An 18652-nucleotide genomic window follows, 5' to 3' on the forward strand; every position below is an offset into this window, starting at 1 on the left:
ATAATTAATAAATATTCATTATAAATCTCATAACCATAGAGTGTTTAACAAAATAATTAATTGTACAACAAACTAATAAACTTTTAGCAAAACAATAAAAATATAACAAACTAATAACAAAGAAAAAATGTAATATAGAAATAAAGATTTTAGTTAATGAGAAATATCTTTAGATTGAAGTAGAATATGTGTTAACATTCTATAAAATATTATATATTTTTTCTAGATATTATGTATATTTTACTATATAAATATTTATACATTAATTTTAAATGTGGTAAAAAAAAATAAAAAATTAATATATATAATGATGCAATGCGGTGTGGTGTGGTTTGAACTACATTAATAAAATTTAAAGCCGCAAATTGCACTACACTGTGCAGTTTGGCAAAAATACAAAGCGCACCGCAAAAGTTTCTGAATTGTAAATTACGGCGCGGTTTGTGCGGTCTGGACGATTTTATGAACACCTCATGCCCACTTTTAATGAGTCTTTAATTCTTTCAATAACTATAGTTGACTTGACTAAAAGAAGACCAAGCTAATCTTTTTCTAGCACTTTGTTTACGTAAAAGACTTCTTCCTAAATTAATTTTAGATTTTGATGTATACCAATTTCATTTAATATTGTGTAATTTATATAACAATGGACCAAATTTGCAAATGCATTCTTACCACAATCTTCCATACTTTTAAAAGAAGCAAAAATATAAACATCTCTCGAAATCTTTTCCTGCTTTTGAAGTAAGTCCAAGGTTCATGCTATTATTTCATTTGCAATTCTTGATCGAAGTACATCAACTTATCTAAATTCCTATTATTTAAGTATTGTTTTTTTCAAGTCAAGTAAGAAAAAGCTTAACCAAAGTATATTTGACTCAACTCAATTCTGTTCTTTTTTTTTTTTTTTTTTTGCAGTAGCTTATAGAACAGAGATGTTTGTGATTTGGGTTACTGGTTTAACCCTTCTAGTTCTGATCAGCCATGGAATTGAAGCTTCAAATCATAGACAAAGAAGTCTTGAATCCAATCCTGATGAGCAGCCCTATAGGACTGGCTATCATTTTCAACCCTCCAAGAACTGGATGAACGGTTCTCTCTCTCTCTCTATATATATATATATATATATATATATTGGGAATATACTTATTTGGTACCATATGTTTTTGCAAAATATCATTTTGGTACCATCTGTTTTCAATAATGCTTATATAGTACTCTGTATTTTAAAATCGTACATATTTGGTACCCTAAACTCAGATTTGATAGATAAAATTTTGTCAATTTAATCAAACTGCTGTCAATTATGTAAGTTACAAATTTAAATTTAATTACATAATTACATATAACATATAACAGTTTGATCATATTTATAAAATTTTATCTATCAAATCTGAGTTTAGGGTACCAAATATATACGATTTTAAAATACAGGGTACCATATGAGCATTATTGAAAACAGAGGGTACTAAAATGATATTTTGCAAAAATATATGGTACCAAATAAGTATATTCCCATATATATATATATATATCATATTTTCATTTCATGTCATGTTCTCTTATTGATTTGTTTTCATGGCTTCAATTTCATGACCTTCGAAACATGGTTGGCTGATAATCAATATATTCAGATCCAAATGGTATGTTTTATTAACTCATTCATCTATGTTAGTCTTCTCTATGATATTTTTCAAGTAAAATTTTCACTTCTAAACATCACAGTTGTTAGTTGTTTTATAAGTGACTTTGTACATAGGTTAGTTATATCAGTTATTTTTTACTGTTTCAATGCTTTCATTCTTATTTCCTTCTTTCTTTTTCTTTTTCTAATACTTAGCTACCCTTCTTAGGCAAGGTTGGTATTAAATAAATCTTCACATTAATTGTATAAAGCACATGAAAATGTGTATTTGAAGTGTTTAGTTAAGTCGATGCCTATAGATTTTTCATGTGAAAAAGTTGAAATTTGACCAGGAAAGTTCAGTTCTTTGTAGAGTTGTAAATGTGTAATTCGGGCTGGGCCCGGACCGACCAACTTTATATACTTTTTAATAATATTTTATCTAAAATTATATAAAAAATAATTATTAGAATTTGAATACCTACTAATAAATACTAAAATTTTAACTCACAAATTTTATAATAAATTAATATAATTATAAAAATATAAATGTTGAGAAAAATAATAAACTTGTATTATCATTTTAATTTATAGATAATTTACAAATAAAAATTTATTATCGTTATTAATGTCAAAATATCGGTTTTTTTATCTTGTCGTATTTTCGGGCTAGTTTGTTCGTGTTTTCGTATCGTGCTTTCAGTCTTATCGTATCGTGTCGTGCTGTGTCAATTTTTCAATTCATGTCGTGCCTGGTCCATACTCATATTTTTTTCGTGCCGTGTCGTGCTCGTGCCGGTTTTGTGCCGTGCTAGAAAGCCCGATCCATATTTACAGCTCTAGTTCTTTGTGCTAAAGTTGAGAATTTCAGTAAAGTTAGGTTCTATAATAACAGCTTTAGATTTTCATAAAATTTGAACTAGAAACATCTAATGACTTATAAACACAAAAATCCCATTTGAAATTTTTCTGGGAAAGTTCAATTCTTTGTTTTAAAGGTGAGACATTTCATCACTATAGGACTAATTAATGTACTACAATATGGAGTACATCATTTGTTCTGCCAATGCAACTTTCACACACTTCAGCCTTTAGATTTTTCATGTGAATTTGAAAGTTGAAACCTTTAATGACTGAAAAGAAAGAAACCCATCTGAAATTTTCTAAGAAAGTTCTGTTCTTTATGCTAAAGTTGAGATTTTTCATTATTATAGGATCAATGTACTACAATGGAGTACACCATTTCTTCTACCAATACAACTTTTACACACTTTAGCCTTTAGATTTTTAATGTGAATTTAAAAGTTGAAAAGTTTAATACTGACTAAAAAAACATCTGAAATTTTTATAAGAAAGTTCAGTTCTTTGTGCTAAAGTTGAGAAATTTCATTAATATAGGACCAATGTTCTACAATGGAGTATACCATCTCTTCTACCAATACAACTTACTTTAGCCTTTAGATTTTTAATGTGAATTTAAAAGTAGAAACAATTAATTATTAAAAATACCAAAGCCCATCTGAACTTTTTCTAAGAAAGTTCAATTATTCTTTGTTCTAAAGCTGAGATATTTCATCAATATAGGACCAATGTGAGTACACCATCTCTCCTATAAATACAACTTCCACACACTTTAGTATTTATATTTTTCATGTGAATTGAAAGTTGAAAAATTAAATGACTAAAAAAAAAACAAAATCCCCATTTGAATTTTTTCTAAGAAGTTCAGCTCTTTCTGCTAAAGTTGAGAAATTTACAATATAGGACCAATGTACTACAATGGAGTACATCATTTTCTTCCAATACAACTTTTACACACTTCTACCATTAGATTTTTCATGTGAATTTGAAAGTTGAAATAAAAAAGGAATATTCGCCGCATAAATAATTAATATTTTACAATTGTTACAGTTAAATATATATTTTTTTATTTTTACTACAAAAATATTCAACGTTCAATATATTTTAAAGATAAATACCTAATGATTTTTCTTTGCGGCAAAAATACCTAAAGTTTTTTAAACATTACTTTTTTCAATACCTCATTTGTTGGAGTTATCAAGTGTTGATTCACCACATATATATCACTCTATAATTTAGGTATTTTTGTTATCGAAATATGTATTTTTTAAATTTGTATTAATTTAAAATATATTTTCAATTTAATTTTCTAATTTAAAATATTTTCAAAAAAAATATGAAATATACCGATTACAGAGTGACAAATGTCTGCTTAGTCAATATGTTTAACCATTCCAACACAAAAGGTATTGATAAAAGTAATATTTTAGCAACTTTATGTATTTTTACCGCAAAGAAAAAATATTAGTTTTTAATCTTTAACATATTTTAAACATTTGTTATTTTTACGTGTAAAACATTGATTATTTACACCACAAATATCCCAATTAAAAAAACCCATCAGAAATTTTTCTCGAAAAGTTCAATTCTTTGCTCTAAAGTTGAAACATTTCATCAATATAGGACCAATGTACCACAATGGAGTATACCATCTCTTCTATCAACACAATCCGTACGGTCCATTATGGGGAAACATAGCATGGGGACATTCAATATCACCCAATCTCATCGATTGGATTCACCTCGACTTAGCCCTGACTCCCACTGATCCAAACTCCGACATCAATGGCTGCTGGAGCGGTTCAACCACCGTCCTTCCGGGCAACAAACCAGCCATACTATACACCGGAATCGACTCTCAAAACCGCCAAGTCCAGAACTTGGCCACACCCAAAAACCTCTCGGACCCTTTTCTCAGGGAATGGACCAAGTCTCCCCTCAACCCTCTGATGACTCCAATCAATGGCCTCAACCCAGACCGGTTTCGAGACCCCTCAACCGCTTGGCGGGGCCCCGACAACATGTGGCGGGTCGTAGTCGGAGCCGGGATTGATGGACATGCGTTAGCCGTTATGTACAAGAGTAGTGACTTTGTGAACTGGACAAGGTCCGTGGCACCACTTCACTCGTCTCAGAAGACTGCAATGTGGGAATGTCCTGATTTTTTTCCTGTGGGAATCAACGGCTCAGATGGGGACAATTCTTACTTGAATGGAGATCAGTATGAGAAGAAGCATGCTCTGAAAGTCAGCTTCGATAGTCGTGACTACTATGTGCTTGGACAGTATTCTCCTGAAACTGAGGAGTTTAAGGTTGAGACTGATTTTATGGATGAAGGTTCTGATCTGAGATTAGATTATGGAAAGTTTTATGCTTCGAAATCGTTTTATGATTCTGAGAAGAAGAGGAGAGTTGTGTGGGGTTGGGTGAATGAGTCTGAGAGTGATGCTGATGCCACCAAGAAAGGCTGGTCTGGGCTTCAGGTAGTAACTCTGAACTTTCTTCATAGTATATTTTTACTTTTATTATTTTTTATTTGGATAAAAACCATTTTTTCTTAAGTATTGTGCCTCTATTTTCTCAAATGATAATTTGAATTATGAATTTTGCAAAATGAAACAAAATAATATATTGAGTCCGATTTTAGCCAAAATAACTTTAAATACAATATTTCTCTCTATGCTCCTCAGCCACATTCTTTGCTCATTCGAACTCATAGTATCCTTAAAAACATAACAATTGATCTTGAATTTAAAATTACTTTGATTAAAATCAGTTGAAGATATTATTTTGTAAAACTCATTATCGGAATTATTATTTAACAATACAACCAGTTTCTTATATTTAAAACTACTTTGATGCCGAAGATATTATTTTGTTATATTTTGTAACTCATAATCCGAATTGTCATTTAACAAAACAAAATGTCTGATCGATAACTTTTATACAATATAAGAACCGAAATTGTATTTAACTTTTTTGTTTTTATATCTTTATTTACAACAAAAAAAAAAAAAGAAGTTTAGAGATGGTAATTTTACTTAAAATTAATTTATTTTAGTTATAGAATATTCATTCAATTTTGACATTTTAATTTATTTCTAACTAATAAATACATGTCATCTTATTTAAAATTGGTAGTTAATAAATTGATTTCTATTTATATTATTTTTATTTAATTTTTCAAATAACATGACATGTATTTATTATCCACTAGGATATGGATAGTGAGAAATCTAGCTTTTTTTGAAAAATGGAATTTTAATATATATATTGTTATTAGTGTAATTTAATATTATATCTTATATATTTTAATTTAATAAATACTATAAAGTATTGCTAATTTAGGGTGTCGCCTCTTTTTTTTTTTTATTGGATACCTTAAGAAAAATAGCAAGTTTCCTTAGTTTAATCTTATTGAAAAAAAAAACAAGGGGTTTAAATTTTTTTATTGATAGGGAAAATTATTAATAAGATCATTTAATAACTTTAATTATTTGTACATTAAAATATTATATTATCCATTATGTTTGTGGGTTCCATATAACAAAAGAGAATTTAGATTTTATTTATTTATTTAGATGAGCTTAATATTATTCCATTAGATAATAAAATAAATACTATCAAATTCACAAGATTAAGAAGAAAATCCTAATAAATTAAATAATATTTTGAAATTCTCATTGTAGATTAATTAGTCTTTAGTTTAAGTTTTCTGTTTATTCTTGTATAGACACAACTGACCTTAACTTTATATAAATATTTATATATTTATATATATATATATAATTATTTCTCAGTCTATTCCCAGAAGTGTTGTTCTAAGTAAATCAGGGAGCCAATTAGTAGAATGGCCAGTAGAAGAGATAGAAAAACTAAGAGGTTACAAAGTTAGTCTCCAAAACATCGAGCTTCAGGGTGACTTAGTCATTGAAATTTCTGGTATCACAGCTTCACAGGTAAATAAATAAATAACCCAAAATTGAGTTTCACTGTCTTTATTATGAGTCACGGTTATTACCATGGATGATTATTTTAATGTTAATTATCTGATTAAGATTAATGGTCTATATTTATAGTTTTTAATTAATATTTCTAAAAATAAATTTTGATTTTTTCAAATTTTTAGAAAGATTACCTGATGAAAAACATGTATTTTTTATGATAATATAATATTGTAAACTTTTCATTTTCAAATGCATGTCAATTTCTTAATATAGCTAGTGTCTCTTATTGGTTGGAAATAATATTAATTATTGCAAAAAAAATTACTAAATTCGAATTTAATGTAAAAAGAAAATATTTACAACTTGTTATACAAAATCACTATATTGTCATATCATCATAATTGTTAATACTAATTTATAAATAATAATCATTGAGAAATCTTCTACATATATTTTATTCATATTAGGCAGATGTGGAAGTTTCATTTGAGGTAACTGAGTTGGAAGAGGCCGAGTCAATGAACTCGAGTCGAGTTGATCCCCAAATGCTTTGTGGTGAGACAAATGCAAATGTAAGAGGCAAAGTTGGAGCCTTTGGTTTGAAGGTTTTGGCTTCTGATGACTTAACAGAACAAACTTCAATCTTCTTTCGAATATTCAAAACCAATAATAGTGAGGAGAAGAAGAAGTATGTTGTTCTGATGTGTAGTGACCAAAGCAGGTACTTGTTTTTTTGCTTAGTTCATATGGATTTATACTTTGATATTTTTTTGAGAATTTTGAGTATGAAACTTTATAAAAATGAGTCATGACTTTGAGCAGGTCTTCATTGAGAGATGGGCTTGACAAAACCACATATGGGACTTTTCTAGACTTGGATCCTCTCCAAGAGAAAATAACATTGAGAACTTTGGTATGTATGTTCATGATTTGATTAAGTAACAATGAAAATACATGTTTTTTATTTGTCATAATGCAAAATTACTTTTTTCTTAATAAGATATTGATATATTGTGTAATCGAATGCGTCGTTAAATTTATTTTGTAAAGATTATCAAAAATAAATTATTTGCAAAATGATATTAAAAAAAAAGTTATTTTGTTATGTATGACTTATTCTAAATTTTGTCAAAGATAAATTCTATTTAATGCAGATTCGTTTGATCGATGATAAGTTGATACGGAGATTATATCATAATGCAAAATCACATTTTTCTTAATAAGATATTGATATATTGTCCAATCGAATGTGTCTTGAAAATTATTTTGTAAAAAATTATCAAAAAGAAATTATTTGCAAAATGATATTAAAAAAAATCTTTTGTTATGTATGGCTTATTCTAAATTTTGTCAAAGATAAATTCTATTTAATATAGATTCGTTTGATCGATGATAAATTGATACATCGATTATTCAATCTAAAATTAAGTACATATAAATCTATCAAGATTATATAATTAAATTTATCTTTAAGAATTACTTGATTTTCTTTTTGTTGGTGCAGATTGATCATTCAATAGTTGAGAGTTTTGGTGGAGAAGGGAGGAGTTGTATCACAGCTAGGGTTTATCCAGTATTGGCAATTAACGAAGGAGCTCATTTATATGCATTCAACAATGGAACAACTAGTGTTAAGATCTCAAATCTTAACGCTTGGAGTATGAAGAACGCTCGAATTGTGTCCATGTAGAAGAGAAGAAATCCAAAAATAATCGGTTTACGTTAATATATTGATACAACACGGCCTCATGGTGTATCGATACTACACACGTTCCCAAAATTGACACTTGGAGTATTTTTATTCCAATTATTTTAATGACGGTATTTAATGTAATAATAGTGACTTTCTTATAAATTTTCAAAAAGTTCAGAATAATTTACAGAACTAAAAACAGAGTTTAAGATAATTATTTTTACACGCTTATAAAAAAACAAGCACATATGCAATTAGCGATTTGAAATTATTTCAAATTTTAAAAAAAATTGCACGAGGGTCACCAGGGCCAGCCCTGGGCATAGGCGGGCTAGGCCCGTGCCTAGGGCCCACCCCTACCCAAGGGTCATTTTTTAAAATTACTAAATATTAGTTTAATTTTATTTAAAATGACATAAACAAAAGGGCTCATTTTTTTTAAATTTATTAAAACCGTCTTAGGTCAACTTTTTTTCAGGACCGACCCTGAGGGTCACTTTAACTACAATAAATATTATCATAAACAGAAATTGAGATTACAACATTCACAAATATCATTTTTGAGAGTGTATTATATCGATACGGCACCTACAAACCCTATAATGTATGAGATGATTAGGTATTTGATGACGTTTAGGTTGTGGATTGTCGTTTTCGTCCTTATCTATTATGAATAAAGACAAGTTTTATCTTATGTTCAATGATAATATCTGAAAACGACATGACATGTTAAGTGAGATCATTTGAGAAAACGACACGTCGTTTTTAGATGAAAATGGGCAGAGTGTGACAAAACTACTTGCCCTTTATATATTTTAATAATTTAAATAAACCACGTTCGTAATCAAATAATATAAGGTTGAATCTTCAAAGTTGTATCTTTAATTGGGGTTGTTGGAAAGGTTTAGTTGACGGGCAGGTAAGACTAATTAATTTTTTTTTTTTTAAAAAGAACACACATTTTAAAAGCTTTTTAAAATATATAAAAATAGTAAAACAAGTAATTAATTCATAAAAAAAAAATATTAGTTAGAGAAACTTCTATTCTTTCTACTATGTATACACTACAATAATAGAGAGCAGCCAAATATTGTTTTCTTAATAAATATATAAATATTATTTTATTAACAAACACAAATAGTAAAGAAGTCAAATTAATTGGATAATGTAAAAACATGTTAAATAATTTATAGCTAGTTAAATTATAGCTACTTTAGCTATAACATAGATAATCTTCTTAGAATTATTCATTTTTCAATTATATTTATTTATTTGTATTAAGTTAATGACATACTTATAAAAATTTATTATTATTATTATTATTATTATTATTATTAATGCAACTTTATTAACTTTTCTCAAGTACAACGTATTGGATTTGGCTTCCTTTCTTTTTTTTTTTTTCGAATTTATTCTTGTTTAATGGTCTTGACCAAATATTCCTAAAATTATTAGAGAAAAAAGAAATTCCTAAAAGTACAACTCAATTTCATCACATCAATACCTATACACTTCTTTTATAAAAATTATTTAGACTCCTTTATTTTACTTATTGCAAATTAGGATATGATTTTCTTTAAAATAATAATAATAATAATTAATATTCCAAAAATTATTGAATAAAAATCCATTTACTTAATTATAATATATATTATTATTCTTCAAAACCTAGCGTGAAGTGAAAGTAATCCACTGTGCATTTTGGGGAAGAAAAGATAAAAACGGCCACCAAAACCTTCAAATTTCCTAATTTGAATCCCCAAAACGTCACCAACCAAGAACCCATCTCCAAAGATTTTGCCTTTAAAACGAATTTCTTCAAATTTTATTCTGTTCTGTATATTCCCGAGTCTTAGCGTTCACGCCATTTTTCGAAAGATTTCTACACTCGAAAAGAGAAAAGGTAAAATTTTTACGGAGTTCTGGGAATTGGGTTTTCGCCGCATAACCAAGAAAATTCAGATAGAGTTTGATTCAATCTTTACCTGGGTCTTCTTTTATGGGTGATAATATAAACAAAGGGTTTGGGAAAACGAAAGAGAAAGATGAAGCTAACCCAGAAAGGGGTGGGGAAAGCTCATCGAGTTCGTACTATTGGTTGGCTAACTTTCATCGTGATCTATTGGCGGGTGCGGTGATGGGTGGAGTTGTACACACGATTGTTGCGCCGATTGAGAGAGCAAAGCTTTTGTTACAGACCCAAGAGAGTAATCTGGCCATTGTTGGAAGTGGGCGTAGAAGATTCAAGGGAATGTTTGATTGTATAGCTCGTACTGTCCGGGAAGAAGGCATTCTTTCATTGTGGAGAGGCAATGGAAGCAGTGTTATTCGCTATTACCCTTCTGTTGCTCTCAATTTCTCCCTCAAGGTACATTTCAATATCCTTTCTCTTTTTGGGCAAAGATCAGTTCTTGTGATTAAGCATTTATTTTGATCAACTTAATTGCTCTTGGGCAAAGATTAGTAGTTCTTGTAGTTGATTTTGAATTGGGCCTTGAATGTAATTGCAGAACTCGTAGACTCTTTCTAGGAAGTTGTTACTGAATTATATGATTATGTTGCTGAGAGTAGACATTGTTTTGTCTAATAGTTAGTTGTATTTATAAGCCATGGACTCTATGAATCAAGTGAAAAACGACAGTGTTTGATGTAAATGACATTGGCAACTCAGGAGCCTGATTCTAAAACCTATGCTAAATGTCAAGTTAGTGCAGTAGTTTTTCTTTTTCTTCTTAGAACCTTTTCTTTGATAATTGTTTCTAGGTTATATGAACACTTGTCTTTTGCTTATATTTAAAGGAAATGTATTATATCAATTGGTAGTGAGTGTCATTCAGTAGCCTTATATGCAAGATTTGATTTGTAATAAACCTCTAACATGCTTATCTATTCAGCTCTTAAGTTTATTAATATTAAATGAGATAATTAATGGTCCCCTGTTTCTGGTTGACTTAAGAGAATTGGACATTCTCATTGTATGACTTAAAAAGAGGTATTTAAGAGAATTGGACCTCATTAACCAAGTCTAGCAATTTGTTAGAAAAATGAAAGCTCTCATTGATAAAAAAATGTAAATTCATTTATGATATGTTTTAAATCTCGTTTAGCTGATGTTTGTTGGTGTAACCATCCGGTTTGTTCTATTTCTATGGTTATCTTATTCAAATGCCAGATAAAGAGTAGAATGAAGCATTCAAAAGATTAACGGAAATAGATTCATTTTCTTATCTGGGTTTGCATTTTTTAATGTTCTGAGAGCCCAAAATCCGAAAAACTCACAAGTCAAAGGCTAGTTATGGGAGTTTTCCACTTGCCTTGGTAATCTTTTTATAAGGGAAACTAGTGGCTAGGAATTCTTGAGAAACCTAGTTTCTTTATTATGATGGTGATAGGTTTTTCATGCCTATTGGGGGGTAAAAGAGCAGTCATACATATGAATTATTTAAAGAAAGTGAATTGTATTTTTCATTACTCGGCCTTGAGACAAGGGGGGATTTATTTTTAAATTCAAACAAGTGGATATAGCCACCTTGAATCGTGGTTAGACTTACTTTTTTGGCTTGAAAAACAGCGTGTCCCATAGTATTTGAGCAACAATAACCATGTTTGTACTTGTTGAGGCAATTATATACTAGTGGATGTTGCTTTTAATGTGACTGAATATATAATGAGGTGATGTCATTTATATCAGTTTTTATATATTACATATTAATATTTTGCTTTTATGTAATGATGTTTATGAACGAGACAATAAAGTAGTTTGCTACTTTAGGCCTGCATAATGGTTTTAATTGAATTACAAATATGGCTAGAAAAGTATTGATCCAATAAAGAGTTCAACAAAATATTAGGAAGAATCCCTATTGATTTGTTTCTTCTTTCAACACAGGATCTGTATCGAAACATGTTAAGAAGTGGGAACTCACAGGCAGGTCATTTTGCCTCCGGTGCATCAGCCAACTTCATCGCTGGAGCTGCAGCAGGTTGCACCACGCTGATCCTAATATACCCTCTTGACATAGCCCACACCCGCCTGGCTGCAGACATTGGCAGGAACGAAGTCCGCCAGTTCCGCGGCATCTCTCACTTTCTCGCCACCGTTGGCAGGAAAGATGGCATTCGGGGGATCTACCGCGGGCTGCCTGCTTCCCTACAAGGAATGATCATCCACCGGGGGATCTACTTTGGGGGGTTCGACACAATGAAGGAGATGATGTCCAAAGAATCCAAACCCGAGGTGCCATTGCTCAAGCGCTGGATAGCTGCTCAGGCAGTGACGACGACAGCAGGGATGTTGTCCTATCCGATGGATACAGTCCGTAGGCGAATGATGATGCAGTCAGGACTCGAAACGCCCATGTACCGCAGCACTCGGGACTGCTGGAGGAAGATTTACAGGACAGAGGGAGTGGTGTCGTTTTACCGAGGCGCAGTTTCTAACATTTTTAGGAGTACAGGAGCTGCGGCCATCTTGGTTTTGTACGATGAGGTTAAGAAGTTCATGAATTGGGGAGGATTTTAGCAGAGGTCATCCATTTTTGTTGACTTTTTTGGTTTGACCCCCATTTTAATGTAAGATGAGGGAAAGAAAAAAAAAAGTTACAAGAGAGATAAATGATTTTTTCTATGTGGCAATAAATAAATGAAAGCAAAAAAAAGCTATATAATTTAGCCTTGTGGATGGGCAAATTCCAAGTGTTATACTTTGTTGGTTTAGATTGATTGATTGAGAAAGATTCTCACATCATTAATGAAATGTAAAGAGAAAATTCCAATAGTAAAAACTTTTTGAACAGTCATATATATTATAATGATATACTTATATAGGACAATTAATTTTTTTAGCTTTTTACTTTAATCACTATTAGTAGGGTTCTCAAGAATAGTTCTTAAGAATAGTTTTGAGTGTAATTTTTTTTATGACTATGTATATTGTTGTTATTTAGAGCATTTTATAAATTTTTAGAAAATTTTGAATAGTTTATAGTACCGAAAACGAGGTTTAAACATGTTGTTGCACGCGCGAAAATTTGCAGGATGCACTAAATACTTACAATATACATGGTCATAAAATAAAATTGCACCGAAAATTATTCACGGATTAAAAACACTGAAAGTCTTACTGATAGAGCTTAAAGAGAAGCCCTGTAAGAAAATTCTCAAACTTATATATATATATATTTAATCACTATTATTATAATAATAACGTGACATAATAATCCAAGTAAGCATATAAGAGTAATTAATGGGGAAGAAAAAGGTAAGAAGGTCCTATGCTATGATGTTTCTCCAATCAAATGAGTAAGGGGTGAGGGTTCCACAGTAAAGAGATAATGAACGAACCCCATCACTCCAGCAAAAGCTACAATATAAATTAATTTATACTTTAATTATTAAACAATAGTAAATTGACATTAAGTAATGGTAATTTGACATTATTTTAAGTAAAACATGTACATACAAAATGTGTACTAAATTTTTATTCATATTGGTATATCTTTTTTATTACTGTATATTCCACTTATGAATAATGGGGAATTTAACCCGTGACAAAGAATAGTGATGCACACAGAATTGAAAAATCTACTTAAATCGAGATAAAATCATGTCAGACTTTATTGGTATATATTAAAATTTAGATTTCAAATCAAAATTAGTATTATGTTTATGACTCGAATTCAAATTGGCTCAGCTTAAAGCTCGCAGTGTGACATTTTGTGGTAATAAAATATTGAGAAAAATTGGGGCTTTGTATGGACTTTTAATTACGATTTTACATTTTCCCTTAATGTTTGATTATGGTTGGACTGCATCAGACTTTTGTATCATTCAATTTTTCGATAAGGTGAATTTTCTCACATTTGCTCGTAATTTTTTCTCGTAAGGGTTTCCATGTAAAATCTGTATGTTCTTCATTTTCTTATTTATTGCCTATTCGTCTTCCTAAAATTAATAACCCGAAACTTTTTACATATGAAAAAAATAACCTGGTATACAATATACTTTAATCATAAATCACTATCATCTTCCTTACTTTCTCAACCACCACCCTACCCTTAGTATTTTATTTTTATTTACATAATTTTATTACTATATCTTTATCGATACAAATATTTTATAGGAATTTTTTCTGCTTATTCTCCTGAATAAGGGAGCACCATGTTCCATTTCCCATTATTTCGTTGTATCTCTTTCTCGTGATTTAAGTATGAGAAAGAATAGAGAAATTAGGAGAGGAAATACAGAACTCTTTTCAGAAGAAACAGTACCGAAATTCTAACATAATTATTAAATTTTCGTTCCTACTTAAATAAAATTTTAGATTCACCTCTATCACTAATTTAGTACTTATTTTGTGTTCACATATCATTACTAATTCAACTATTATAATGGCTTTGAAAGTACTTTAGACTAAATTTCAACTTTTTTAAGATTAGTGCATCTAAAGCCCTACCATTAAGGAACTCTCAGTTGAGGCACTAGGGTTGTCCAATTCATTATTTCTCTTCTCCTTCTTTTTTTTAATATATAAATAAACTCAACTTTTGCTTTTATTATATAGTTTTTTTTTTTTTTTGGCTTAAATTATTGAATGTGCCTTTACATAGTTTTTTCTTTCTTCATTTTCTTTGAAAAGAATCACAATGAGATTCTTCTAACGTTAGGCTGTAAAGATTCTATGTGGTGGGGTCCACCTTAGATGTACAATCAAACCCATTGCATGTGTGCCACGTATGATTCTCCAAAAAAAATTTCCTTTTAAAAATGCCATTATTGGATTGTGGTTTGTGGTTGTTAATGTTGTTGTTGTCATCAGTCCTCACTTAAGCTGTCTTTTCCAAACCTAAAGGAAATCTATTATTTATTTATTTCAAATTAAAGATCAATTAATTAATTAATTAAAATAAATTAAGATGTGAAAAGTGGGGTAATGTCTCTTAATAATCCTCCATACATGCTTTTCTTCCTTTCCATTCCTTAATTGGAAAGATCATCACATCTTTGAACAATTCTCTCTTCTTTACCACACAATCAAAACCCTCACACTTATATTTTCTATAGTAGTTCTCTGGTGGACCCTCTCTCTAATTTTTGGATCCACAAGAATTTTTTAGAGCAAATTTTTTTTTTTATAATCGTGTATACTGTAGTTATTTAAAGTATTTATAAATTTTCAGAAAAATTTGAATAATTTACAGTGTCGAAAATAATATTCAAATACGCTAATTTTCACGCGCATAAAAAAAAATAGTTACGCGTGCATCAAACTATTTTAACCTTATTTTTTGACACTGTAAATTATTCTGAATTTTTTGAAAATTTGCAGGATACTCTACATAACTACAATATACATGGTCATAAAAAAAATTACACAAAAAACTAGAGAGGAGGTGTACCAGTGTGTCCCTGTTTAAGAGATGCACCTGAGATTTTTCCTACTTTCCGTATATAAATATATATTATTAATTACGAAAAAAGTGAATATTATTGTAACATTATGTGATGTTATATGTTTATATTTAATTTATTGGTTTTAAAAATTGAACATTTATATGATAGTATTGTGTCATTGAGGTTGTTTTTGTATGATTTTTTTTAATTTTTAAATAGTAATTAAGTAATGAAAAAAATATATTATTGTAACATTATATGACATTTTTTCAAATTGGTAAAAAAAAAGTTAAACATTTATAATAGTATGATGTCATTTGAAATGAGGGCATTTTTGTATGTATTTTAGTTTTATTTAAAAATATGATGTAAATATGGTATTTAGCATAAATGTAAAAGACCAAAATGTTGTATAATCTAGTCAGTTAAAAACCAACAAGGACATATTTTTTAATAATAAATTTTAGTTTTATATTTATGTAAAGATTAGTTAGGTAAAAAAAAAAAGTAATTAATTTGAGGGATAGTGGTAATTAATTAATTAATTATGGGTGGCTAAAATCGTGACACAATAACATTGTGACAAAATTTGAGTTTTGTTTTGTCATCCCATTCTCTAAATTTAGGTCTTAAAGCCCTAACAAAAATATATAAAATATCGGGAAAATATGTTGTAGGAATGATTTTTTTATGATTGTGTATATTATAAAGAACCTTAGAACATTCTATAAAGTTTTAAAATTTTCAAAATAATCTATAATACCGAAAATTAAATTTAAAACAAATTTCACAGGCGACTAATTTTTTTTATGTGCTTGGTTTTCGATAATGTAAATTATTCAAAATTTTCTGAAAATTTTTATAAAAATATTCACGGGTCACCTATGAACTTTTTTGAAACTCTTACATCAGAATCTCCTAAAATATATATATGAAAAAGAGAACTAAAATAATATAAACATTTTTAGAGTAAAAAAGAAAGGAAAAAAATAGAGTCGTGTTTGGTTAGAAGATATTTGCAATAATTGGAGTAACATTGTCAGAATATCTAACAGTGTCGTTTTGATATTTCATTTTAGCTTGTCATCGTCATCAAAGTACTTCCTTATTCCAAGATTATTATTATTATTATTAATTTTATTAAATAATAAAAACTAAAAAGAACTTCTTTTTCTTATATTTCATCTTAGCAAAAAAAATCAAAACAGCATAGAACCTATTTAGAAAAAGAATCATCATCCCATTTCTCAATAATTGTAAGTGGGACCCCTTTGTGTTCATTTGTTCTAACCCAAATATAACAATTTAAATTTACAATATTTTTGGCTAATATGAGTTTATTTGTCAATTTTATTTTTTAAAAAATAATTGAAAGTACATCTGTGTCATTTTGAGGTATTTAATTACAAAAAATAGAAATGTATTTTTTTTTTTTTTTGGTAAAAAATAGAGATTGCCCCCCTATGACTGGCCAAAAGTACATTAAAAAAATATTAAAAATTAGTAAAATTACCAAAGAAAGAAAAGCACTAATTTACAAGATAATATGATATTTTTATGAAAAATATATATTATCAAATTCAACAGCCAAAATATAAGAAGAGATATATAAACTAAAACTCCAACAAGAGTCAAAGGAAAGTCAACACATTTGACGGTCCAGATTGCCCAAAATATATCATTCTATGTTATAACTTATAAGTAACTAAACTGAACAATATTAGGACTAGATCACGCCGAAGGGGTCGACGAATCAATCCTAACCACACGATTGTTTGACTTTCCCGTCTTAATCTTTCTTACTGGTATTTGACCAATATTCAGGAGGAAAAACAATTGGATTTATACAAAAAAAAAATAAAAATAAACCATAGCAAAGGGGTTATTATATCTTCTTCTTCTTCTTCATTTTTTTTCCTGTCCTAATTAATTTTTTTTAAACAAAATAACCCAAATTATAAGAGAAAATTACAACTATATTTCATATATAAGATTGAGCAAAATAAAAATAATAATAATAAAAAAAAAAGTTCTTAGTAATTACGAATCAGAGAGCGCCAACTTCGACGAGCCTAGGGATGAGGTGGCCGCTGAGGTGGAGGGCGACGAGAGATTCCAAGCCGCCGATGCAGACGCCGCCGATGAAGACAGCCGGAGCCGCGGCGAAGGCGTGGTGGTTGTCCGAGCTATCTTCTCCGGCGGAGGCGGAGGGAGACGAAGGCAGGAAGGGGATCTCGTGGTCGTCCAATTCGATGACGGTCGGGTGGACTCCGATGGTGGCGAGGAGCTTCTTCATGACGTGGCACATGCAGCAGGAGCTCCGGCTGAAGATGATCACCGGGTGCTCCGATATCAGGCGTTGGATTCGGGTCTCCACCGACTCCTCATCGTCGATCGATAGCGAGGAAGAGGACGACGACGACACAACGACGGCTCCGCTTGTCGTCGTGGTTGTCGTGGCGGTTGTGGTTGGACCCAGGTCGAGGTGGACGACGTCGTTTGAGCACCGCCGTAGGCCTTGCATCTCAGAATCAGAAGAGAGAGAGAGAGAGAGAGTGGCTGTGTTTGATTTGATGTCAACGCGGGGTGTGTGGGGTGTTTTTGGGGAAAGGAAAGGAGATTTTATAAATGAAAAATAAATAAATAAAATTATTTATTTATTTATTTTAAAAAAGAAAATAATAATAATAATAATAATGTGTGTGTGAGAGAGAGAGTAGTGTGAGTGTGTGGTTGCTTACGTCACAAACTACTGTTGTTTACATACATATATATATATATATTCGTGCTTTGGAATCGTAGGTTTGGGAATTGGGCTTCCCACGCGCCTATTTATTGCATTTCTTTTCTTCTTGCGTCATATTTCTTTTTTTTTTAATTCTTTATTGTGAAAAAAAACAAGAAGAATACTAAGAAAACAAGTATGGCAACAATCACAATAGTACTCTCTCAATAAATTTTCTACTTTCAAAATCCATCTACTTAAATTTTAGTTTTCCATTTTTGTTTTTGAAATTTTAAAACACAAAAATAAAAATACTATATATATATTTTTTAAATAAAAATTTGTTTGGTAATTATTTTTGTTTTTTGTTTTTAAAAACAAAAAATAATAAATGTGTTTGATAATTTTTA

At 29.8% G+C, this 18652-nt stretch overlaps 3 protein-coding genes across 4 annotated transcripts; 2 read left to right on the forward strand and 1 right to left on the reverse strand.

Annotated features, from left to right (window-relative positions):
- Positions 1-652: 652 nt before the first annotated feature.
- LOC133804262 (beta-fructofuranosidase, insoluble isoenzyme CWINV3-like) lies at positions 653-8379 on the forward strand. Of its 2 annotated transcripts, XM_062242408.1 has the most exons (8): positions 653-744; positions 919-1092; positions 1635-1643; positions 4109-4968; positions 6286-6444; positions 6900-7153; positions 7255-7345; positions 7937-8379. In XM_062242408.1, the coding sequence occupies exons 2-8, from the start codon at positions 936-938 to the stop codon at positions 8120-8122; spliced, it is 1716 nt and encodes a 571-aa protein (XP_062098392.1). In that variant the 5' UTR covers positions 653-744; positions 919-935; the 3' UTR covers positions 8123-8379. The 2 variants fall into 2 exon arrangements, with proteins under 2 accessions (XP_062098392.1, XP_062098391.1); XM_062242407.1 differs by lacking the exons at positions 653-744; positions 919-1092; positions 1635-1643; positions 6286-6444 and having other exon boundaries at positions 4091-4968.
- A 1430-nt stretch (positions 8380-9809) lies between these two features.
- Positions 9810-12814, forward strand: LOC133803608 (probable ADP,ATP carrier protein At5g56450). The gene is made up of 2 exons (XM_062241706.1): positions 9810-10493; positions 12015-12814. The coding sequence occupies exons 1-2, from the start codon at positions 10125-10127 to the stop codon at positions 12645-12647; spliced, it is 1002 nt and encodes a 333-aa protein (XP_062097690.1). The 5' UTR covers positions 9810-10124; the 3' UTR covers positions 12648-12814.
- A 4334-nt stretch (positions 12815-17148) lies between these two features.
- LOC133804107 (glutaredoxin-C6) lies at positions 17149-18120 on the reverse strand. The gene has a single exon (XM_062242257.1). The coding sequence runs from the start codon at positions 18039-18041 to the stop codon at positions 17565-17567; it is 477 nt and encodes a 158-aa protein (XP_062098241.1). The 5' UTR covers positions 18042-18120; the 3' UTR covers positions 17149-17564.
- Positions 18121-18652: the final 532 nt, after the last annotated feature.

The sequence above is a fragment of the Humulus lupulus genome, chromosome X (genome assembly GCF_963169125.1).
Source record: "Humulus lupulus chromosome X, drHumLupu1.1, whole genome shotgun sequence".
In the NCBI taxonomy this organism is placed as follows: Eukaryota; Viridiplantae; Streptophyta; class Magnoliopsida; order Rosales; family Cannabaceae; genus Humulus; species Humulus lupulus.